We start from the raw sequence: 19,843 nt of genomic DNA, 5'->3' as shown, positions 1-19,843 counted from the left end.
GGCATCATTGATGTCATAAGCATCACTGACATAACTACTATGACAAGAAAAATTGATACAAGCATCAATGCAAGTGCTTTTCTAGATTCCTCCAAGGAGTCTTCTAGAACCTTCTTAGAATTTTTAGAATTTTCTCGAGCCTTCTAGAAGTTTTTAAAAGGTAGTAGCATTACCTGCCTAAAGTTACCAACCTATTGGATGACTAGCCATTTTATTTTAAAATCATTTAGTCAAAATTGGATGCCTTGCTTCTACTTCCATGGTGTACAGTTAATAGTTGGAGCCCTATCTTGACTCTAAAACACTTAGGATGACCTGTATTATCTACTATGAGCTTGAGTCTTCAATATACACAGCAAAAAAAACCAACAAAGAAGAATGTGTTATGGTTCCAAGGAGATGTATGAGCATATTACTGCAATAATCCACTCCAAGTAGTCCTTTGCATATTCCGCCAACTAGGACAACTTCTAAATTCATTGTTGTATCAGTATACACCCAAGGTTAGACTAATATTACCTTGAATTTTGAATATTAATTTATTTTAATATTCATTACACTATCTATAATATTATCATAAATTTTGATCATTAGATCAACATATTATAGTTTTTGTTAAAGTAGAAAAAATAAATAAGAAAAGCATCATTAACTATGTGGTTAATTGACTTTACGATAACAAAATAATTGATAAGATAGCAATATGACTTGTGGTCACATATTTAGATTTCAAATATTTAGTTTTATGATAAAAAAGAAAAATATCATTTAAAAATAGCCCATTACATGTGCCTTGGTTACATCTACAATAAGTTAATAGAACATACAAAGGAGAACTGACAATAATAGTTCTTTGATTAATTTAACTTGAGAACCTATATTCTAGATGTTATAGAATATTGAGTTATTATATTTATATTAGACAGATATGATCTATTTTAGCATCAAATGGCTCGACAAGTTCACTTAGTAAAACTAATTCTATCATGTCAAGACCTTACCATCAAACTAAATTAACAATTTTGAAGAGATCACTAACAATTTCTCATTTCTATATAAGATCTAAATCAAGACTACATTACAACCTATAGAAGTAGCACAACCATAATATAATAGATTGTATCCCTAAAATCACTTAGTTTCAAGTAAAGTTCTAGGTAAAGTTGGTCTTACTATGACTTCGAATTGAAAAGAGGAGACTAAAATACATTGAAAAGAATTCAAAAAATAATTAATCCCAAGATATTATGGGTCATTCTATGTTGACAATGATAACATCTTAAGATTGGGTATTCCTCATTATTTGCAAATTCATGATTCATTTTGTATTGGTCTACGAAGACTTTTTTAAAAGATGTACCACATGTGACTCTAATTGTAGAAGATTATTTATTGCTACAAGAAGATACTAAAATCCTAGTGCCTGAAATTATCCTTGATTGTACCACATGTGATTCTAGTTGTAGATGATTCTCTATTGTTATAAGAAGATATCAAAATCCTAATGCCTAATATATTTGCATATGAATCATACTCACATTAATGTTTTGTAATGGGTATAGATTCACCCCATGAGATAATGTTCTAAGAAAATCTATGGACATCTTATTTCCATAGGGTATTTTTTGCAAATTTGTTGCATGAGGCAATACCTAGGCATTCTACATTGCCTCATTGATTTACTTCAAAACCACCAAATGAGGTGGTACTAGCATGTGGCTAATGACCCATGCTACTTGTTTTTCATCAACTGAGAGCAATTGCTTTCTAACCTCTAGGCAATGTTATGATTATTACTATAAAAAATAAATTGTTATTTACTCATTTATTTTTGTGGATTTTAATATTTATATTTACCACATAATAGTAACTTGTTTCACATAGTGCTACATCTATTGCTAGCCACAATATGCCTGATAGTAGATATATGGCATGGAACTAGTATCTCTTGTGATTGTTAGATAAAGTTATGCATATAAATTTTCTATATATTTAGATCATTAGTATTTTGATGTGCAAAGTTTCTTATTACTTTTGGTCGTGTCTATTGCATGGATTTATTTTTGGTTGTATGCATGCATTAGTAGATTATGTATTATGGTTCTAACCTTTGTATTAAAGCCTAAGGGCTAGATAATTACTTTTTAAACCTTAGAACAGGTTTTTCATATAGAAGTTAATGAAAAAAATAAGCCAAAATCATGCCATCCATAACATGAAAGCAAAAATCTTAAAAGGATGCTTTTCATTATTCCTTTGGTACAAAAGCTAAGAAATACAAGCCATAAATACATGCATGAGGGAGATGCTACTCATGCAATTGTTGGGGTTGGGGTGGGGGGGGGGGGGGGGGGGGGGGGGGGGGGTGGGGTGTGGGGGTGGGGGTGGGGGTGGGGGTGGGTTGGGGTTGTACTCATCTTCTTATCATGCACTCTAGTCTTTATTTTCTCTATTACTTTTCAATTAAATAAATTGCTATTATATAGTGAATGGCTATAATACTTAGTACGTTGCACGTTGAAATAATACAAGGCCCATTGAACATGTTAGAATTTGTGTCCAATAATGGGAGTTGTTGTGTGAAAGGGGAGCATATCATATGAATGCAACTTGTAAGGGTCTCTTGAAAATTCACATGATCTAAACTTCTAACTTTAGCATCATTATTATGTTTTCATTTTGTCAACATTTATAGTTAGCTAGCTTATTGTAGAATGTGATTTCCACATATCTACTAGCATTCATTGGATGACATTATGCATGCTCTATTTGCTACTTTAGAGGTTCCAAAATGAGTCCAATAAAGGAATGTAACCGAAACAAATGAATGAGCATCCATTATTATCTTTAGGATAGTCTAGGGGCCGATAGTGTCGTTTAGTAAATTATAGTGATTTTGTTTCTTCAATTGGTAGGAACTACACTCCAATGATATGTAGGATAGAGTTGGGTTAATGAAGTGATATTTTCAACTACGTAGCCTTTGATTCTCTCACACTTCCAACAAGGCTATCATCTTTTGGACCTCATCATACATCTTTCAAGAACCTTCATTGATATGAATCTTTTGGTCATGCACTTTTGGAAAAAATTTAAATCTTATGCCTTCTTTTCTTTTAAGTAATATGAGACATATTTGTACTTGTGTATTCATCCAATTTTTTCATTGTCTAAGTAAAAATATATCACATCAAGGTATATATGATCACTATTCATGAAAAATCAAGGTCTAATGTAAAATGAATTGCAAAATTCTCAAAAGGCCATTTAGAATTTGAAGAACAAGGTTTAAATCTCGAACTTTACAAAGGTTGTAGTTATGAAAATAGCAAGTGCATGCAATTTGATTGAGGAAACACTCCAAAATTAAAATAAATATGGTTTTTGATTGAGGAATCCCTCCAAAATTTAAAATAAAAAAGGAGTTTCTATGTGCTAACTCTCAACGGTTCACTCATCTCACTTATGGGGACAATGACCTCAAGGAGGGATTCATGAACAAACATCGAGTTTAAAAAGGAGAATGAACCAACTTTCGTGATGGCAGACATACACGTTTATGAAGAAGAATGAATGAACCAACTTTTGTGGTGGCACATACACATCTACCTATCTAAGGGACTTATTTATATTATTAGTTAAAGGGGGGGCGGGGCGGGGGGAGGGGGGGGCCACGTGGCAGCCCCACCTCCCCCACAAAAAAAAAAGAGAACGCGAGGGTGGGTGCCACGCATCCAGCACCCGCCCCTGCCCCGCAAAAATCGTGCCCACCCCCATGCGAAGCGCTGGGCGAGTCTAGGCGCGGAACACCTAGTTAGATATAAAAGAAAGCGTTAGAGAGGCGTTGTATCTCTTTAGCGGATAGCTTATGTGAGCTAGAGCCTAGTAAGGAAAGGCTCAAGGTTCAAAGGCGGCGAGACGGTGGGAGTATCAGATCGTGCAGGTACATTGAGGGGGGAGGGGGGGGAAGAGGTAGACACACGTAACACAGAGAGAGAGAGAGAGAGAGAGAGAGAGAGAGAGCAAGCAAGCATATACTTGCGTTCATCTGGCGCTCAGACATGTCCCCCAGTGTACGCCATAAGGATGATGCAGATGGCCATGAAGATATAATTGATAAGAAGGAGGAGGAGGAGGAAGAGGCAGATGATCAAGTACTATCGCCTGTGGATGATGATGACATTATTGATAAGAAGGAGGAGGAGGAGGATAACGTATCATCGCCTCCTGCTGCTGCTGATGATGATGATGATGATGGTGATGCGGCGTTCTCCGTCCAGGCCCCCCGCGAGGAGACAGCGGGGCCCAGCCCCGAGCTCAAGGCCTCCCTCTTCACCCTCTGCACTTGGTCTTGGCTCTCACGCCTCATCGCTCGTGGCAACCGTCAAACGCTCGAGGTAAAGACCATCGTTCCCCAATCAAAGCTACAAGCACTTTAATATCATCCATAATTCTTCATTGCCTTAGGCCTCCAATACTCCAGCTAAACATTATGATGCAGCTCCATCATCATTCACATTCATCATCATTGTTGAATACATTAAACAAAGCTACACATGTCATCATTCATCCCCAATCATCTTATGAGCTATTTAACATTGTCGATACACGCTTCTCCGACCCCTCATTATACACTTGACCAAACAATTTGTGCCACGCGGAACACATGCCATGCATGCTTTAGGCAATGTGAAATGGAATCTAAGGCCAATAAGGTGATGCCCCACAAATGCAAGTAGTCCCCACCCCAATATTGTGACAATTTTGCACAAAATATGCATTTCTTAAAACCACTCAAAGCTATGATACAAATTATTATGTATTAGATATAAGTTTAATGTCAGTCAAATAATTGAGCCATATAAAGTTTTTTATATTTTGGATTTTGTAAAACCTTAAAATAGTAGTATCACTCTATTGGCCCCTTATGGTCACATCTCTTTTGTGAATCCTTTATTTATAACTAGGCTTGCTTGATCAAAAAAAAAATGCAATAAATTTATTTACCTGCCCTTGTGCCATAGTGTTTAATTTCGGCCATATTTTTTCTTATAACAAAAAATCAAAAAGCTAAAGTAAAAACTTTTTAAGATCATTTTTAAACATGTAAAGTTGAAGTTTGCATCGTTGGGCAATTAGATGACACTCTATTGGCCCTTTCACCCTAATAGAAGCTTATCCCTATATGAAGTGAGTGAAGCTCTATCACATAATAGCCATGATTGATCCTTTGCTTTACAATTTTGGAAAGAAGGGAAGCTCCCATACTATTATCTGGCAACCTTCCTTCACTTACAAAAAATGGAGGGTTGAGCATTCAAGATTGTTTCTAATACGCAGTTAATGAGCCTTACAACAATAACAATACCATGCCTAGGGCAAAGCACCACCATTATCTAGGGTAAATGGGCCAATAAAGTGATCCCAAAGTGATGCCCCCTCCCTCCCAATCCAAAACATACCTCAGCCTAATCTATTGACAATTTTGCACAAAACATGCATCTTTCTTAGCCACTTAAAGATGTGGCATGAATGCAGATATACTATATATATGTCTAATATGAGTCAAACAATTAAGCCATGTGAAATTGTTTATATTTTCTATTCTATAAAAACACCATGTTGGCCCCTCATGATAGTCACTCTTTTGTGAACCCTTGATAAATCGGCCTACTTGATAGAAATATCAAGACAGCCCAACTTTTTTATATTTAAGTGCCATATAGTATATATAGTTTAACTATTGCCTAAATATTATTTAACTCAGTTGGAAAATAAAGGGTCAAATGGGAAAGTCTTAAGTGTTACCTATAGTCCCCCTTTGCCCTATCATATTAAAAGTGTCATGAAAACAACAAAGCATATCATCATTAGCACCATCACCACTATACACATAAATATAATAGCTCATCATCATCCACCATCTTTAATCGCATTAAGTCTCCAATCAATCTTAACGTCTCCACATTTATCAACCATATTCATTTGTCACGGATGCTCATGCATTATGAATAACACCTCAATAACATCTTTATGGTGGTCCTCCTCAACAATTCTCTTGTTTCATGAAGTTTTATGCCTCTTAATTTTTTTGTAATTTTCTATTGTCTCCAATTTGCTTTGATTAATCAATCATCATTTTGAAAAGCTCATTGTTTCACTCTTTAATTTTTCTTTATTAACTCATCTATTAAGCACATGTGCAAATACTACTAAAAACCTTGAAGGGTTTTTATGAGTGTTTTATATGATTACCTTAACAATATGTTGTATTATTTATTAAAACACAGGTGAGGAAATATTTACATAATGTTAATAAGTGCCATAGATAGCTCAATAGTTTTTTGCCATTGACCAGTTCAATACACGATCAACTACAAACTAGACATATCATTTTATGGTTTTGACATAATATATTTTTGAGCAATTTCTTACCAAGTTACTAGTCTTCACAAACATATTAAAAATTAATGTTCAATGCAAGGATTACAATGGGACTTGAATCACTAAAATCTATCTAGTTTGTTCTGCAAGATGCTAAATTCTTGTATTTCCTATAGGCTAAGGATCTATATGACTTAAACCCACACGAAGCGACGAAACATTGTGAAGAATTGTGGAAAGATGTAGCAGACAAGGCTTCAATCAATAAAGTTACCCCTCGCATTTGGATTCTCCTATGGCATTGCTATGGGGCAGAATTTAGCAGAATTGGAATTTTCAAAGTGATTTGGCTAGTAGCTATTATCCTTCAGGTGCTCTCTCTCTCTCTCTCTCTCTCTCTCTCTCTCTCTCTCTCTCTCTCTCTCTCTCTCTCTCTCTCTCTCTCTCTCTCTCTCTCTCTCTCTCTCTCTCTCTGTGTCTGTGTGTGTGTGTGTGTGTGTGTGTGTGTGTGTGTGTGTGTGTGTGTGTGTGTGTGTGTGTGTGTGTGTGTGTGTGTGTGTGTGTGTGTGTGTGTGTGTGTGTGTGTGTGTGTGTGTGTGTGTGTGTGTGTGTGTGTGTGTGTGTGTGTGTGTGTGTGTGTGTGTGTGTGTGTGTGTGTGTGTGTGTGTGTGTGTGTGTGTGTGTGTGTGTGTGTGTGTGTGTGTGTGTGTGTGTGTGTGTGTGCGCGCGCGCGCGCGCGCGCGCGGGCACACACAGAGTTATCCTAATAATAAAAATGTGATGGAGTTAAAGATAATGATTACAAGTTTTTTTAATCTTATAACATCTATCATGTAAATGTAGCATATTAAGGATTGTTAACGTTGAGATTGTGTCAAAGAGACAATAATGAGAACTCAAATACTAGAGTATTTTTAAACAACAAGCAAAAAGATGCAAATCAAATCCACCTTGGTAATTGATCACTTTAGGATCTTTATTTACATATTTGAAGATCTAATTTTGCTAAAAGGAGATAAAGGGGGGAGTGCACTCCATATTAACTATAAGATATCTTGTAGCTTGTTACTTAATTAGTTGCATGGGGATACAATTTCATGTATAAGTTTCTATTTTAACAGTTAACCAAGATAAAAGTTATTGAAAACTCAATTAATATAGGTGCTAATGATTGATTATTAATGTCAGTCATATATGTTTCCTTTGGACCTAACTTTCTTTAGATATGCAATACTTTTTAAATCCCAATCTATAACATGCATTTATACTTTACTTAAGACTACCGTTTGTTCTTTGTAGTGAGTAGGATATACTTTGGGAAAAATACCAGTCACACCGATGGTATTTAAGGTGTAAGAGGGTTAGTTCAACCATCATGCATTAATCGATCGAGAAACTCTCTCTTCACCTTCACAGCTTCCATGGCTTCCTTCCTCTTCTTTCTCTCATTCTCTCTCTCTCTTTTTGTCTTTCTCTCTCTTCTTCTAGTCTTTCTCTCTCTTTGTCACTCTCTTTCTCTCTCTTGTGCACTCTTTCTTCTCTCTCTTGGGTCCTATTAGATTCTCTTCATTATAGTTCGTATCAAAGCATCGATATTTGATCCTTCTTCTCTCTCTTCTTCCTTTAGATTTAGTTTCTTTTCAATCTCCTAACCATAACCATCTCGTAGGATGTGATTTTAAAAGTAAACTCAATAAAATTTGTAAAAGGGGTAAGTTAAGCAATCAATGAGTCACTAAATTCCTAAGGTAACACCTTTTCCATCCAATTTTTCTATTATACCTAGCATCTCATCAAAGCTAAAAGTCTATTTCCAAAATATGCATTCCATGCTCATTGATTAGCTTAGAATTCTCTTTCCATGTCTCTTCCAGGTGGTTGATGTAATCAAGGCTGATGCTAAGCGAGATAGCAAGACAATAGTGGGTGACTCCCCCTTTCCATTAACGACCCTAAGGGTGCACAACCCGGCTCGAGGTGGAACTTTGCATGCCTCTCAAGTCTTGGAGCCCAATAACTTGTTTGTAGGTATAGGTGTAATCCATCCCTACCCTTAAGACCATTGGAAGAACATTGGAAATGTAAATGCAATGTATGTCACACATGTATTGACTATGAGTTGAATGTACGCTACTCAAGACTCTTATTGAGTTTGCCAAATCATTGGAGGCAGTCAACAGGCCATGTATGGATGCTATGGTGTGCTCTAGAGATTATGTATGTGCCACAATTAGTTGTCTAAGGCTTTTCCATCATAAAAAGGCCAAACATTGTTGATTTTGGACCAATACAAATTGTGAGACAGGGTGTAGGAATTTTAGGACTGCTCTAGAAAACCTATTATAGGAAAAGGAATTTGGAGATTTTGAGCCATGGATCATTTTGAAGAGGGTCTTGTCCCCTTTGAATAGATTCAAAAAGCTCTCCGATTGGAGCTCCCATTGGAGAGTTACATCCACTTTTGTGTGTAGTGGTCTTGTGGGATAGGTTGTAGTCCCCTTCTATATAGTCACAAAAAGTTGCTCACAGCCAATTCTGAAAAAAAATTGTGATAAAAATTTTTCGGCGCCCTTCCTTCTATTTTGAATCAAGAACTTCCTCGATTAGAGCTCTCTAGCTAAAGATATCTCAGATTTTGTGCCAAAGGATATGTTTGGACAACACTCAAAATGGCAGGACAAAGAGGCATAGCAAAGGCCCAAGAGAAGTTTCAAGGTGAAATCAAAGATTCTCAAGAATCAATGAATGACCCTAGATCCACCCAAGAGGACTATGAGGAGATGCATAAAGAAATTCCCCCTCAATTGGACCATCACTCTATGCTTGATCACACATTCTGCCAACATGAGAATCATCATGCTGAGAGACACTAAGAGATGATGGCCACAATGACTAGGATAATGGAGTAATTGACCCCTATTGTCTTGACACTAGAAGCCCCCTCAATGCAAGCAAGGGAGCATCGACCAAATCTTGAGGCCAACCGACCCCCTCCCTTGGAGACCATGCATGGCCAACAAGGCATCATTGGGATGTGTGGTATTCCCTCCAGCACCTATGAGACAAGCGAGCCCTCAACAAGGCATGATGAACCTATCCTTCCATCCCATATTGCCAATCCTTCCAACCCTTCCTTGAGACCAACAGCCACTAGAAATGGAAATTATATGCTTGTCCAAAATTATGGATAGTACACTCCACAAGGCACTTATGGACAGCATGACATGCATGGCACTCATGGGCAGCATGCACATGGCACTTTTGGGCAACAAGGCCCTAATCTTCAGTTTGGGTAGCATGGGATGGGTAGCATACCCCACATGGTAATCATGGGTAGCAAGGCCCCTATGGATAATTTGGTCAGCATGGCCCTCATGGATAATATATGTATGGGTAGCATGGAGCACATGGAATGTATGGATAGCAAGGCACTAATGAGTTGCATGAAAAAATCATTTATATCAAGTTCAATGGACAATCTCCCTCCTGGCTAACTTGGAAGAGTGAACCTCTAAGCTAAAGGCTTATTTTCACATCTACCCATGCACCAATGAGGCCAAGATCATTTTCACCTCTCTTGATTTTGAGGGCTTTTCCCATACATGGTCGAGTTATATACAAAGGAAAAATTAGCAATTCCATGATTGGGATGACATGACTTTAAGATGCATATGGTGCAAGTATTTGTGTCCCTGGTAGAAAATGAATGGTTGGCAAGAACATGGTACCAACTTGATCAATGTAATCTTACCGTATCTAAGTATACAAATCAATTCATGAACTTGACAATATATGTAGAGGCTGTTAGTGATGATGAAAAGTTGCACAAGTACATTAATGGGCTAGAGCCATGCCTTTCAATTGATGTAATGGCTCAAAAACCATCTAGCTTGTTTGAGGCCATAGAGTTGGCTCAAAGATATGTCTAGAACTACCACAAGAGTGACATTTTACAACTTGTTTTTGGACAACAAAGTATCCCCATAAGGTAGGACTAATATGGTTGGATTTATCGCAGTATAATAACATGCCTAGTGGCAGCCCCAAAATACCTACTTTTCCAACTTTCAATGCTGATAGAAAATAGGGCATTTTGGGACAATACCAACCCCAAAGGGAGACACTAAGTATGCTAAAGCCAAACCATGCAATGCATCACAACCCTAAGTGGTCCTAAATTCATCTCACTATTCAATGTGGTTAAGGAAAGAAATGCTAAGGGTTTACGTTTGAGATGTAGGGACAAATATACAGCCTATCATGCTTCTTAATGCCCTTATAGGATAGCCACTGTCAAGTTTCACAGCATGTATGTCTTGTAAGATTATGAACATGAGGATGAGGACCTGAATGCAATGTCTCCTATGTCCCATGTTGAAAATACTGATTATGAGGAGGACCTTGACCATGAATAGTTCTTTCACTCCCCAAAAGGATTCTCCTTTCACCACGGTGGTTTTCTTCCTCATGAGATGGATGGTATTGATCATATGGCACCCCTAGATACCACTGCTTCCATTTGCTCCATATCTATGGATGCATGGGCTCTAGAAGCCCAAGTACACTATGCATACAAGATACCACTACTTCCATTTGCTCCATATCTATGGATGCATGGGCTCTAGAAGCCCAAGTACACTACGCATACAAGGAAACATAAATGGGAAGCATGTATTTATTCTTGTTGATAGCGGCAACATGCATAGCTTTGTAAATAAATTAGTCCTTGATAGTTTAAGATACTTTCCCATATAATTACAATAGTCCCTTAAGGTGCAGGTGGCTAATGGCAATGAGAAAATTAGCACTCACATATGCTCTAAGGTACCACTCAACTTGGCTGCAAATTATGAGGCAATTGTGGACTTGATTATTGCACTTGGAGTGTCCCCCTTTGAGGCTTTATATAGCTATTGGATACCCCTCCCTACAATCGTCTTTAGTGAAAAGCTCAACCCACATGGGAAAGAGGAATTAGATCGCATTTAGGCCTTGATTTAATAGTGCAAAGTGAACCTTAAAATTTCCCAAGACCACATGAACCTCTATGTTGATGAAAGGAGGCACTCTCTTGAGTTTCAAGAAGGTGAGTTGGTACTTCTCAAGGTCCCCAAGTCCCAATATGCCACACTCAAGGATGGCTCATGCAATAAGTTGGCACACCACTACTATGGGCCATATAAGATAGTCAAGAAAGTGGGTGACTTGACCTATCACCTCCAACTCCTTCCCTCCACTAAGATCCATGATGTATTTCACGTGAGCCAGTTGAAACGATTCATTAGGACCCCCAAAAAGACTATGTGAAAGATTTTCCCCCCATGAATGAAGAGGGTCTTATTCAATACATTCCTAAAGTAGTCATTGGGCAGATAGAAAAGAAGTTTCACACCCAATTGATCAGAGAGTACTCGATCAAATGGCAAGGCCCATCTCTAGAGGGAGCTTCTTGGATACCAACATCCATTTTGGAGGAATTTCTCCACCTCATGGATGGTGTTTTGGCTGAAACTTAGCCACAGTTGGACCTATTTGGACTACAATTTGCTTCTAGACAGTAAATTTTTTTATATTATTTTTTATCTTGAAAATTTTTAGGTCAACCACACCTACATGGGCTGAAAGTACACTTCACAATCTCCACGTTTACACCTCAATCGCCCTATTTGGAGCTCCCCACCCAAAGTTATGACTATTTTTCTACAGCAGTCTTGTTCTGGATAGAATGTTGTCTACTTCATCCAGGGCTCTCATTTTCATGAAATGGCGGATCATTTTGTGTATCGGCCCATTTGTATGATAGCCCATACTCTGTATGCCTCTCTAGACCCCATTTCACATGGCACTTAGCCCCCCTGCTCATTTCTCTTGTATTTCTACATAGAGGAGTACTATCCTACCTCTTTCCCCCATTCTCCTTTTGTTTTTTAGGACAAAAACCTTCTAAGTCAAGATGGCATGTAACGAGCAGGAGATATGAGAATTACGGGGAAAAAACTAATCACACCAATGGTATTTAAGGTGTAAGAGGGTTAGGTCAATCATCATGCATTAATCAAGAACCTCTCTCTTCACCTTCACGGTTTCCATGGCTTCCTTCCTCTTCTTTCTTTCTTTTTGTCTCTATCTTTCTATCTTTCTCTCTCTTCTTCTAGTCTTCCTCTCTCCTAGTCACTCTCCTTCTCTCTCTTCTGCACTCTTTCTTCTCTCTCTTATGTCCTATTAGGTTCTCTTTGTTACATTCTTTCAATGCTAGTTCTATTTATTTTGCAAAGTAATTGTGTGACCATATCACTAGATTCTTAAGAGTGAGTTACTTTTAATCAAGTTACACTTTCATGACCTAATAATATTTATGGCCTAAGAAAACTACCATAACTTTTGGAGTAGCATGTTCATCAATAAGAAGCCCTAGATGATTAATAGCACAATTTGCCTCATAAGCTTCAATGTATGTGAGGCATAGGCCACATGTTATTCCTATTTAAGAAGGTAGATACCAACAATTGCATTAATTTTAGCATCAATGATTACTTCAAACTCCTTAATAAAGCTAGGGATGACATCCATTGCAATCACACTAGCTCCGATGACTTGAGACTCCTTAGTATAGTCCAGAATTTGACTAATCTAGTAATTCCAACCATAATAAATAGTTACATACCATCATGATTGTCATAAATGCATTGGGTCTCCTTAACTATGGGATCATGTGACCATTCCCACTATGTCAAAACTCTGCATTGTGTCTATAGATATTTCATATTGGCAAATAGATGCACCGAATACTTTCTTTGAGACACAAAGGAATGTACACTCTCTTCCAAGCATATTATTTCTTCTAGTACAATGTTTATACCAAAAAGTGTATGCGTGGATTTCTTGCCCTTCCATAAACCCAAAACATATTCTTAAACATATTAGAGTAGTATTAAAAAAGATAAGTACAAGCTCATTTAGAGCCAAATTATACCTTGCAAAAGATGCTTGAAAGTTAGCTCAAGTATTGTTTGGTGGAGATGACTTAAGTGCAATGTTTTTGTGGCCATCAACACTAATATGGAACTAATAATGTTAGTGTGTCTTTAATACTATAGAGAAAACACCCAAGTAAGGTATCAATATTAAGGAATGCTAAGGACCTACCAAGTCCTAAGATGACTCATCCTCCCCAATAGACAAGATTGTTTTCTAAGGATTCAAAGCCATAATCCTCGCCCAACATTCCACCCTTCCTCTAAGGTAGAAATTTTGTTATCTAACTCTTATTTTTCATTAGACATCTACACTCATAGCTCAAAGTCACATCCACATGAATCCATCTAAAAATTGAGCTTTAGGGCCAACCCAATAAACTTTAATCTAATAATTCAAGGAAAATGTGAGCTCATGTAGTATCTCTTGACCACAAGACCAACCATAGACTCATATGATAGATTTTATCTTATCTATAGCTTCTTACTAGATTTAATAACCCAACATGTTATGTACTCTAACTTCAATACTATTGCCTTTTCCCACTTCCCCTACACCTTTTAGGATGTTAAGCTCTCTCTCTCTCTCTCTCTCTCTCTCTCTCTCTCTCTCTCTCTCTCTCTCTCTCTCTCTCTCTCTCTCTCTCTCTCTCTCTCTCTCTCTCTCTCTCTCTCTCTCTCTCTCTCTCTCTCTCTCTCTCTCTCTCTCTCTCTCTCTCTCTCTCTCTCTCTCTCTCTCTCTCTCTCTCTCTAGCTATCTTTCTTTTCTTTTGGGAAGATCATGTAGACATATTTATCATAAACTTGTAGTCATGTTTGTGTGTTACAAGCCAAGGGCCCATACTGTGACATCATTAAACCACTATGTATATCCTTCAATAGGAAAATCATGAATAAAATTTATTTGATGGAGCATACTCCAAGAAAAAAAAGAATAGCATTGGATTAGAGAAAATGACCACCCTAGTTAATACTATCCAAACCAACAATGATGATACACAAATGGATTATATAGTCAAAAACTTCATAATGGAATTACATAAATACATGCTTATGATGATATGGGTAGATGAAAAATGCCTATATAATTGCTTGTTTGCTATTGTCTACTCATAGCAATTAGGTAATAGCTCCCTACTATCCTTCTCATGAAGTTTAGTGAAACAACAAATAATTGAAGAGCAAGTAAGCATGCCATCTTTTATATTCTCCTTTTGTACATGTTGCTCATGGCCATTTGCACCTTGCTCTACTTATTAAAGCATGTCATGGTTACATTCTATTGACATGGCTACATCAATTTTATATCCCAATCAACATTACATCTTGCCATCCACATCATAACCTACAACTTTGCTCTCGGCTTACATACAAGCAATCATCATTTTCCTTTGTGATTATGACCTCCATGGAGCATAATTAATGATACTTTTATTAGGATCCTTGCACTCTCACAAGACCCATGCTTACATTTTAAGTATGATGAGTGTCCCTAGGATAAGCAATCACAAAAAGTCAACCTAAACAAAAGAGTTACTTCCCCCCCTCCCCCCCAAAAAAAAATCTAGCTATGATGCTATCATAGCTAGATTTTTTTGTAGTTACTTATACTAGCGACACATCATATTCAAAATATAAGCATGGGTACATAAAGAGTAGGTCATATGTTCAAAGCCTACAAAAATCTATTTTTGGCATACAAATTTTTGCCGAACATCCTTAGGTCATAAATGACTAGTTGAACCCCTTGATATGAAATATAAAACCTATAAACGGCCATATGGCATAGCACTTCATGACACAATACTACTTTAACTTTTCTTCTAATAGAAATTGTAAAGTTTGATGTAGTGTACATAAGCAAAACATACAACAAACACATGGCAAACCAAGGATATCTATTAAAAATGTGGCACAAATCCCCTTGGTTGACAAAAACTCTTACACTTCCTTGGGAATGAGAAGGATGAATTTGATGTCCCAAATCTTTATTTTTAAGGATAAAGTATCTAAGAAGATGCATCCATGTTGCAACCTCCCACAATATCAAGGGCCTAAACTCTAAGAGGAGGAAAGTGGTGTGTTATAACCTAATACACAATAGGAACCTAGTAGTGATTGCCTTACAATATATCAAGCTGCCAAATAAGAGGTTCAAAGGTCTATTCTCCCTAATTACTCTACCTTTTTGTAGAGATGATTGAGGGGTAAGGTTGCCACTTTGCTATTAGTGGAAAATAGTGTAAGCCAACCTTTAATTGGGTGGACTATCATTTTAATTTATGAGGTAGCAAGATAATTATATACCCAATGGACAAAGATGGATTGCATGGCTTGGGAAACACAACTCTTGTCCAATTTTAGATTGGGATGTATTAGTGTTGAATAACTGACTTCAAGATCTTACTCTAATTGATAATGATCATGCCATTTTGCAATACACTAGACATGATAAAAAATGCAACTATGTGTGGATAGGTGCGTGCATTGATAGGATTTATGCATTATAGCATGCTTGATTCTTAGTAGTTAGATTGGGGTCTCAAGTCCTATTCATGCGGTCTTATCAGATTATTGTCCAATGTTGGCCACACACAATGTTATCCTAGCTAAGAGATTCATGTATGGTGTCCATCACTTAAGGTTTAAAATACCTGCCTTACTAATCAAAAGCTAACAAAAGATATTGTGTAACATTGGTCGAATGCTCTTGACTATCTAGTCCCTTATCCTAAACATTGGATGAAATGCTTTGATGTTATCACAAGGGTGCTTAAGCAACTTGGAAAATCTCAAGCTTGTTTTAGCATAGTGAATATCAATGGAGCTATGAGGCACCAACATAATATTCTTCTTGTTATTATCCTTTATCCTAATGATCAAGTGGTCATTAGGATTTTTGCAAAGCCTCGAATATAACATTATCGATTTTGAAAGGCATAGAGTTCAAAGTGAAAAAGTGCAAGCTAGAGGAACATGGGATATGGTTGACCAATGCATTCTACTTTCCCACTTGAAGTACAAATGGTGGAAGGAAACTATTGTTAGAATTCAAGATCACAAAGCCCACATCCTTACAAATGATGATTCTACAACTTTCAAAAAGCACCTTTCATCCATAGTGGGTAAGGAGTAACTATGACTAACTGATTATGATAACACACTACATACCTTTATGTAGTTCTACACCTAGGGCTTTTATGTTGAGTTACCCTACATGACCACCATTTCATCAAAGATTAATTGTAGTATTTTGTAATATGAAACAAAATAAGGAGCTCTACTTCAATGGGACACCAACTAAATTTTTTCACTCTATCTAAGAAGAATGTAGTGAAGATTTGTAACAAATGGCCAAGTATAGGTGGGTGCATAGTGTGCACATAAGAAGTTAAACATAGGGCTGGTCAAAATCCCTTGCGAGGATGCATTATCCCACTAGGGCCTACTAACCATACTCAACTTACCATATAGATTCGTTGTAAATGCTATAGCTTTGAGGATTAAACATGTATTTCCTAATATATTGTGTCCAATGTCACATAGATTTGTCTATTGCAAGAAAATTCATGATTCACTTGTTAACTCGGTTTACTTAATAGACCTTGCTCTTAGCCTTAACAAGATTTTCTTTATCAATATGGGCTTCAACAAGGCTTATGATTGCATTAGCTATAATTTCATTCTCTTCATCCTTGGCTCCATTAGCTTTGAACAAAACTTTTGAAGGGTGGTCACATTACTTTATTTTCCACCAATGCAACTACCTAGGCTTTTGTGAACAAAGCAATCTCGTCCCCCTTCCCTCTTTGTAGATTAGTGAGTCAAGGATGGCCACTTGACACAATATTATTTGTAATTACAATTGATCCTTTCCTCTCCTAAGATGGATCAATTAGAAGATCCAATAGGGAGAACTCAAAGGTTTTCAGAGATTAATCCTCCACTCCTCATGTAGCTACGTAGAGAATTGTTGACTCTATCTTTGTGAGCTCCCCATATGAGGAGAAGGCATTTATGAGTAGCACATTCACCTAGTAAACTCTAATTTCAACACCAAATGGTGGCCATGTGTGGCCAAATAGTTAGAGACAAACCAATGTTTGTGAGGTGCCTCCTCCAACAGACTCGGAGGAGTCCTCTTAGTAGTTGATTGAAATTCATATCCATGCACATCACCATCCCATCTCCCCATGGGGGAATCTCAGTTCTACTTCACAGGGGAAGCATGGACAAGTCACCCCTAATAGCAATCTAACACCCACCCAAGAAAGACCACTTTTGTAATCAATCAAAGGCAGGAGTGAGGTTAACACCGCACTTGGTTCAAAGAGAGTGAGAGACAGGGGAGAGTGTAACTCAATCCCCCTACCCATAAGGTAAATATTAGCTCCAGTCCCCTAAAATAGTGTTAAGCCTGGTAATTAATCCTACCAATATTGGGAGAGTCATGATTTAATCATCTCTATCTAGTGTTAGAAATTTACCCAACTTATCAAGTCCACCTAGCCATAGGCGTTCAATCGTCAGGATCGAAGCCCCCCACTTTCTCGATTGGGTTTGCTTAGTATTCTAATTAGCAAAGCGTACTACCATGTTGTTTGGACATATAAAACCAACTTCATTTTATTACTCCATTACATTGGGTTCATTAAACTCAATCTTTAGCACATAACAAAAAATTCGGAAATCAAAACCATCACTTTCCAGAGTGGTACAAAATCATCTTTCCGCAGAAAGACACCGTCAAGCCTAGGATAGGACCTTCCAACCCCTCAAGATTGGGCTATATGTGATTGCACTCCATCCCCACAGTTAACAGGGAATTTACTGTCTCAGAGCCCCTCTAAGCTTCCTTGAGCCTCAGGAGTCGTCTTACATAACAAGGGCACTTATCACTCGGCCCTTTGCCCTCTCAGGTGCTCATAGGACCCCCACCCCCCACAAGTGAGTTTTTGCATGCTCCGAAGAGTACTAAGGAGCATTGGGTTGGGGACCCCAATGTCCCAAACCACCACAATCCACAACTCATCTGTCTATGCAAGCATAGAATCATAAGAGCCATAATTCATCATTCACAAATCCAAAAGCAAACATAACCATAAAACAGTTTTAACACACTTATCAATGTATGTGATGCATAGAATCTATCCCCTTCATCAATTCCCATGTTCCTTCCTAAAAATCAACTGATAATACTATATGTTTTTGCAAGTTTAAGTACATTCTAGCTTATCGTAATCATTTTCTTATGTACTAACGTGATTATCTCCATTCGGCCATCCATCGTCATTATGGGTTATGGCCGAAACCTCAATTTCTTGTGGAATAACTTGTCCTTCGGGTTGAATGCATTCATGGTTAACTTCCGCTTGTGCTTCAATAGTGACTACTTCCTTGCCTTGGGGAGCTCTCTAAGTAGGCATGACCTCGCTCAGCATCTCGACGTCTCTTGGGAGCCATATAAAAAGCTTGATGGATTCGAGCAGTGCTTGCGCATAGGTGTGGAGAGAGAGAGGTTGATTGCAATAGAGATTTGTTGCATCAACAATAGAGAGAATTTTGCACGGGTTTCTTTTAGCGTCTTTGATGACATCATCGACGTCGAGCATGCGTCACTCCAAGGCTCATGACCAAGGCGACAACCAAGGCATAGACCTTGGCATCTTGCCATACTTGGCAATAGGCTACGAAGGCTTCGTTGGCACCATTGGCTACGCGTGAGAAGCTCCCACTAGCTTGTAGGAAAATATTCCTAGAGGTCACCCATCCCAGTAGTGTTGTCACCCACATGCACTTAACTACCAAGTGACTATCCACTAAGCTAGTTCTTTTTGTTGTTCTATACTACAAACATAGTTTTAATAAGCTAGTCTTGGGAGGGTTTTCCAAGCCTTTCTTCCATGAGCTAGCATATAATACCTCATTAATAATAACAATTATCTTCATATTTAGAGCTAGTTTTCAAAATGTGCAATTTTGTTTTCGACATAAAACAATTTTTGGAATGTATACGCATAATGTCTTTTAACATAAACTGAGTAATGGGGACATTACAATTTTGGTGTTGGTACATTACTCCTTGACTGCATACATGTGTAGAGTCATTACTACTCTAGGCCCTTATTTGGAGCCCCTGTCACAATGTGACTTTTCCCGCCAACCTTCTTTGGGGGAAGATAGGAAAGGGGTAGAGATTCTCTCTATGGGACGAGGCCTAAGGGGGATCATGCCTTCGTCCCCCCTAGCATGAAGGGCTATTACACTAACTATAATGCATAATTGATAAACCTATCAAATATATATTCAATTTTATATAATGCATAATTGATAGAACTATCAAAAAAACATACATGAAATGCTTTATTTAGCATATCAGTTTGTGGCTCATTTTCATTGCTATAGTCACACTTTTTTATATGCATCATGTTTGCTCTCCTCTGTTTCTTATGTGCTATCAATGCTTCCTAATAGAAGCATATGGC

General features: G+C 37.6%; 1 protein-coding gene across 1 annotated transcript in view; it reads left to right on the top strand.

Annotated features, from left to right (window-relative positions):
- The first annotated feature begins 4,022 nt into the window (after positions 1-4,022).
- The window catches only part of LOC148017456 (uncharacterized), a 193,581-nt gene continuing 177,760 nt past the window's right edge, over positions 4,023-19,843 (top strand). The window contains exons 1-2 of the mRNA XM_087663178.1: positions 4,023-4,397; positions 6,561-6,755. Of these exons, the coding sequence (XP_087519304.1) occupies positions 4,062-4,397; positions 6,561-6,755 (531 nt within the window). The 5' untranslated portion in view covers positions 4,023-4,061. The remainder of the gene's footprint in view (positions 4,398-6,560; positions 6,756-19,843) is intronic.

The sequence above is a fragment of the Lygodium microphyllum genome, chromosome 22 (genome assembly GCF_053477565.2).
Source record: "Lygodium microphyllum isolate KBCC chromosome 22, Lygodium_microphyllum_v1.1.10, whole genome shotgun sequence".
Classification (NCBI taxonomy): Eukaryota; Viridiplantae; Streptophyta; class Polypodiopsida; order Schizaeales; family Lygodiaceae; genus Lygodium; species Lygodium microphyllum.
Note: the sequence above shows the minus strand (reverse complement) of the source record. Positions and strands in the feature narration are given on the sequence as shown.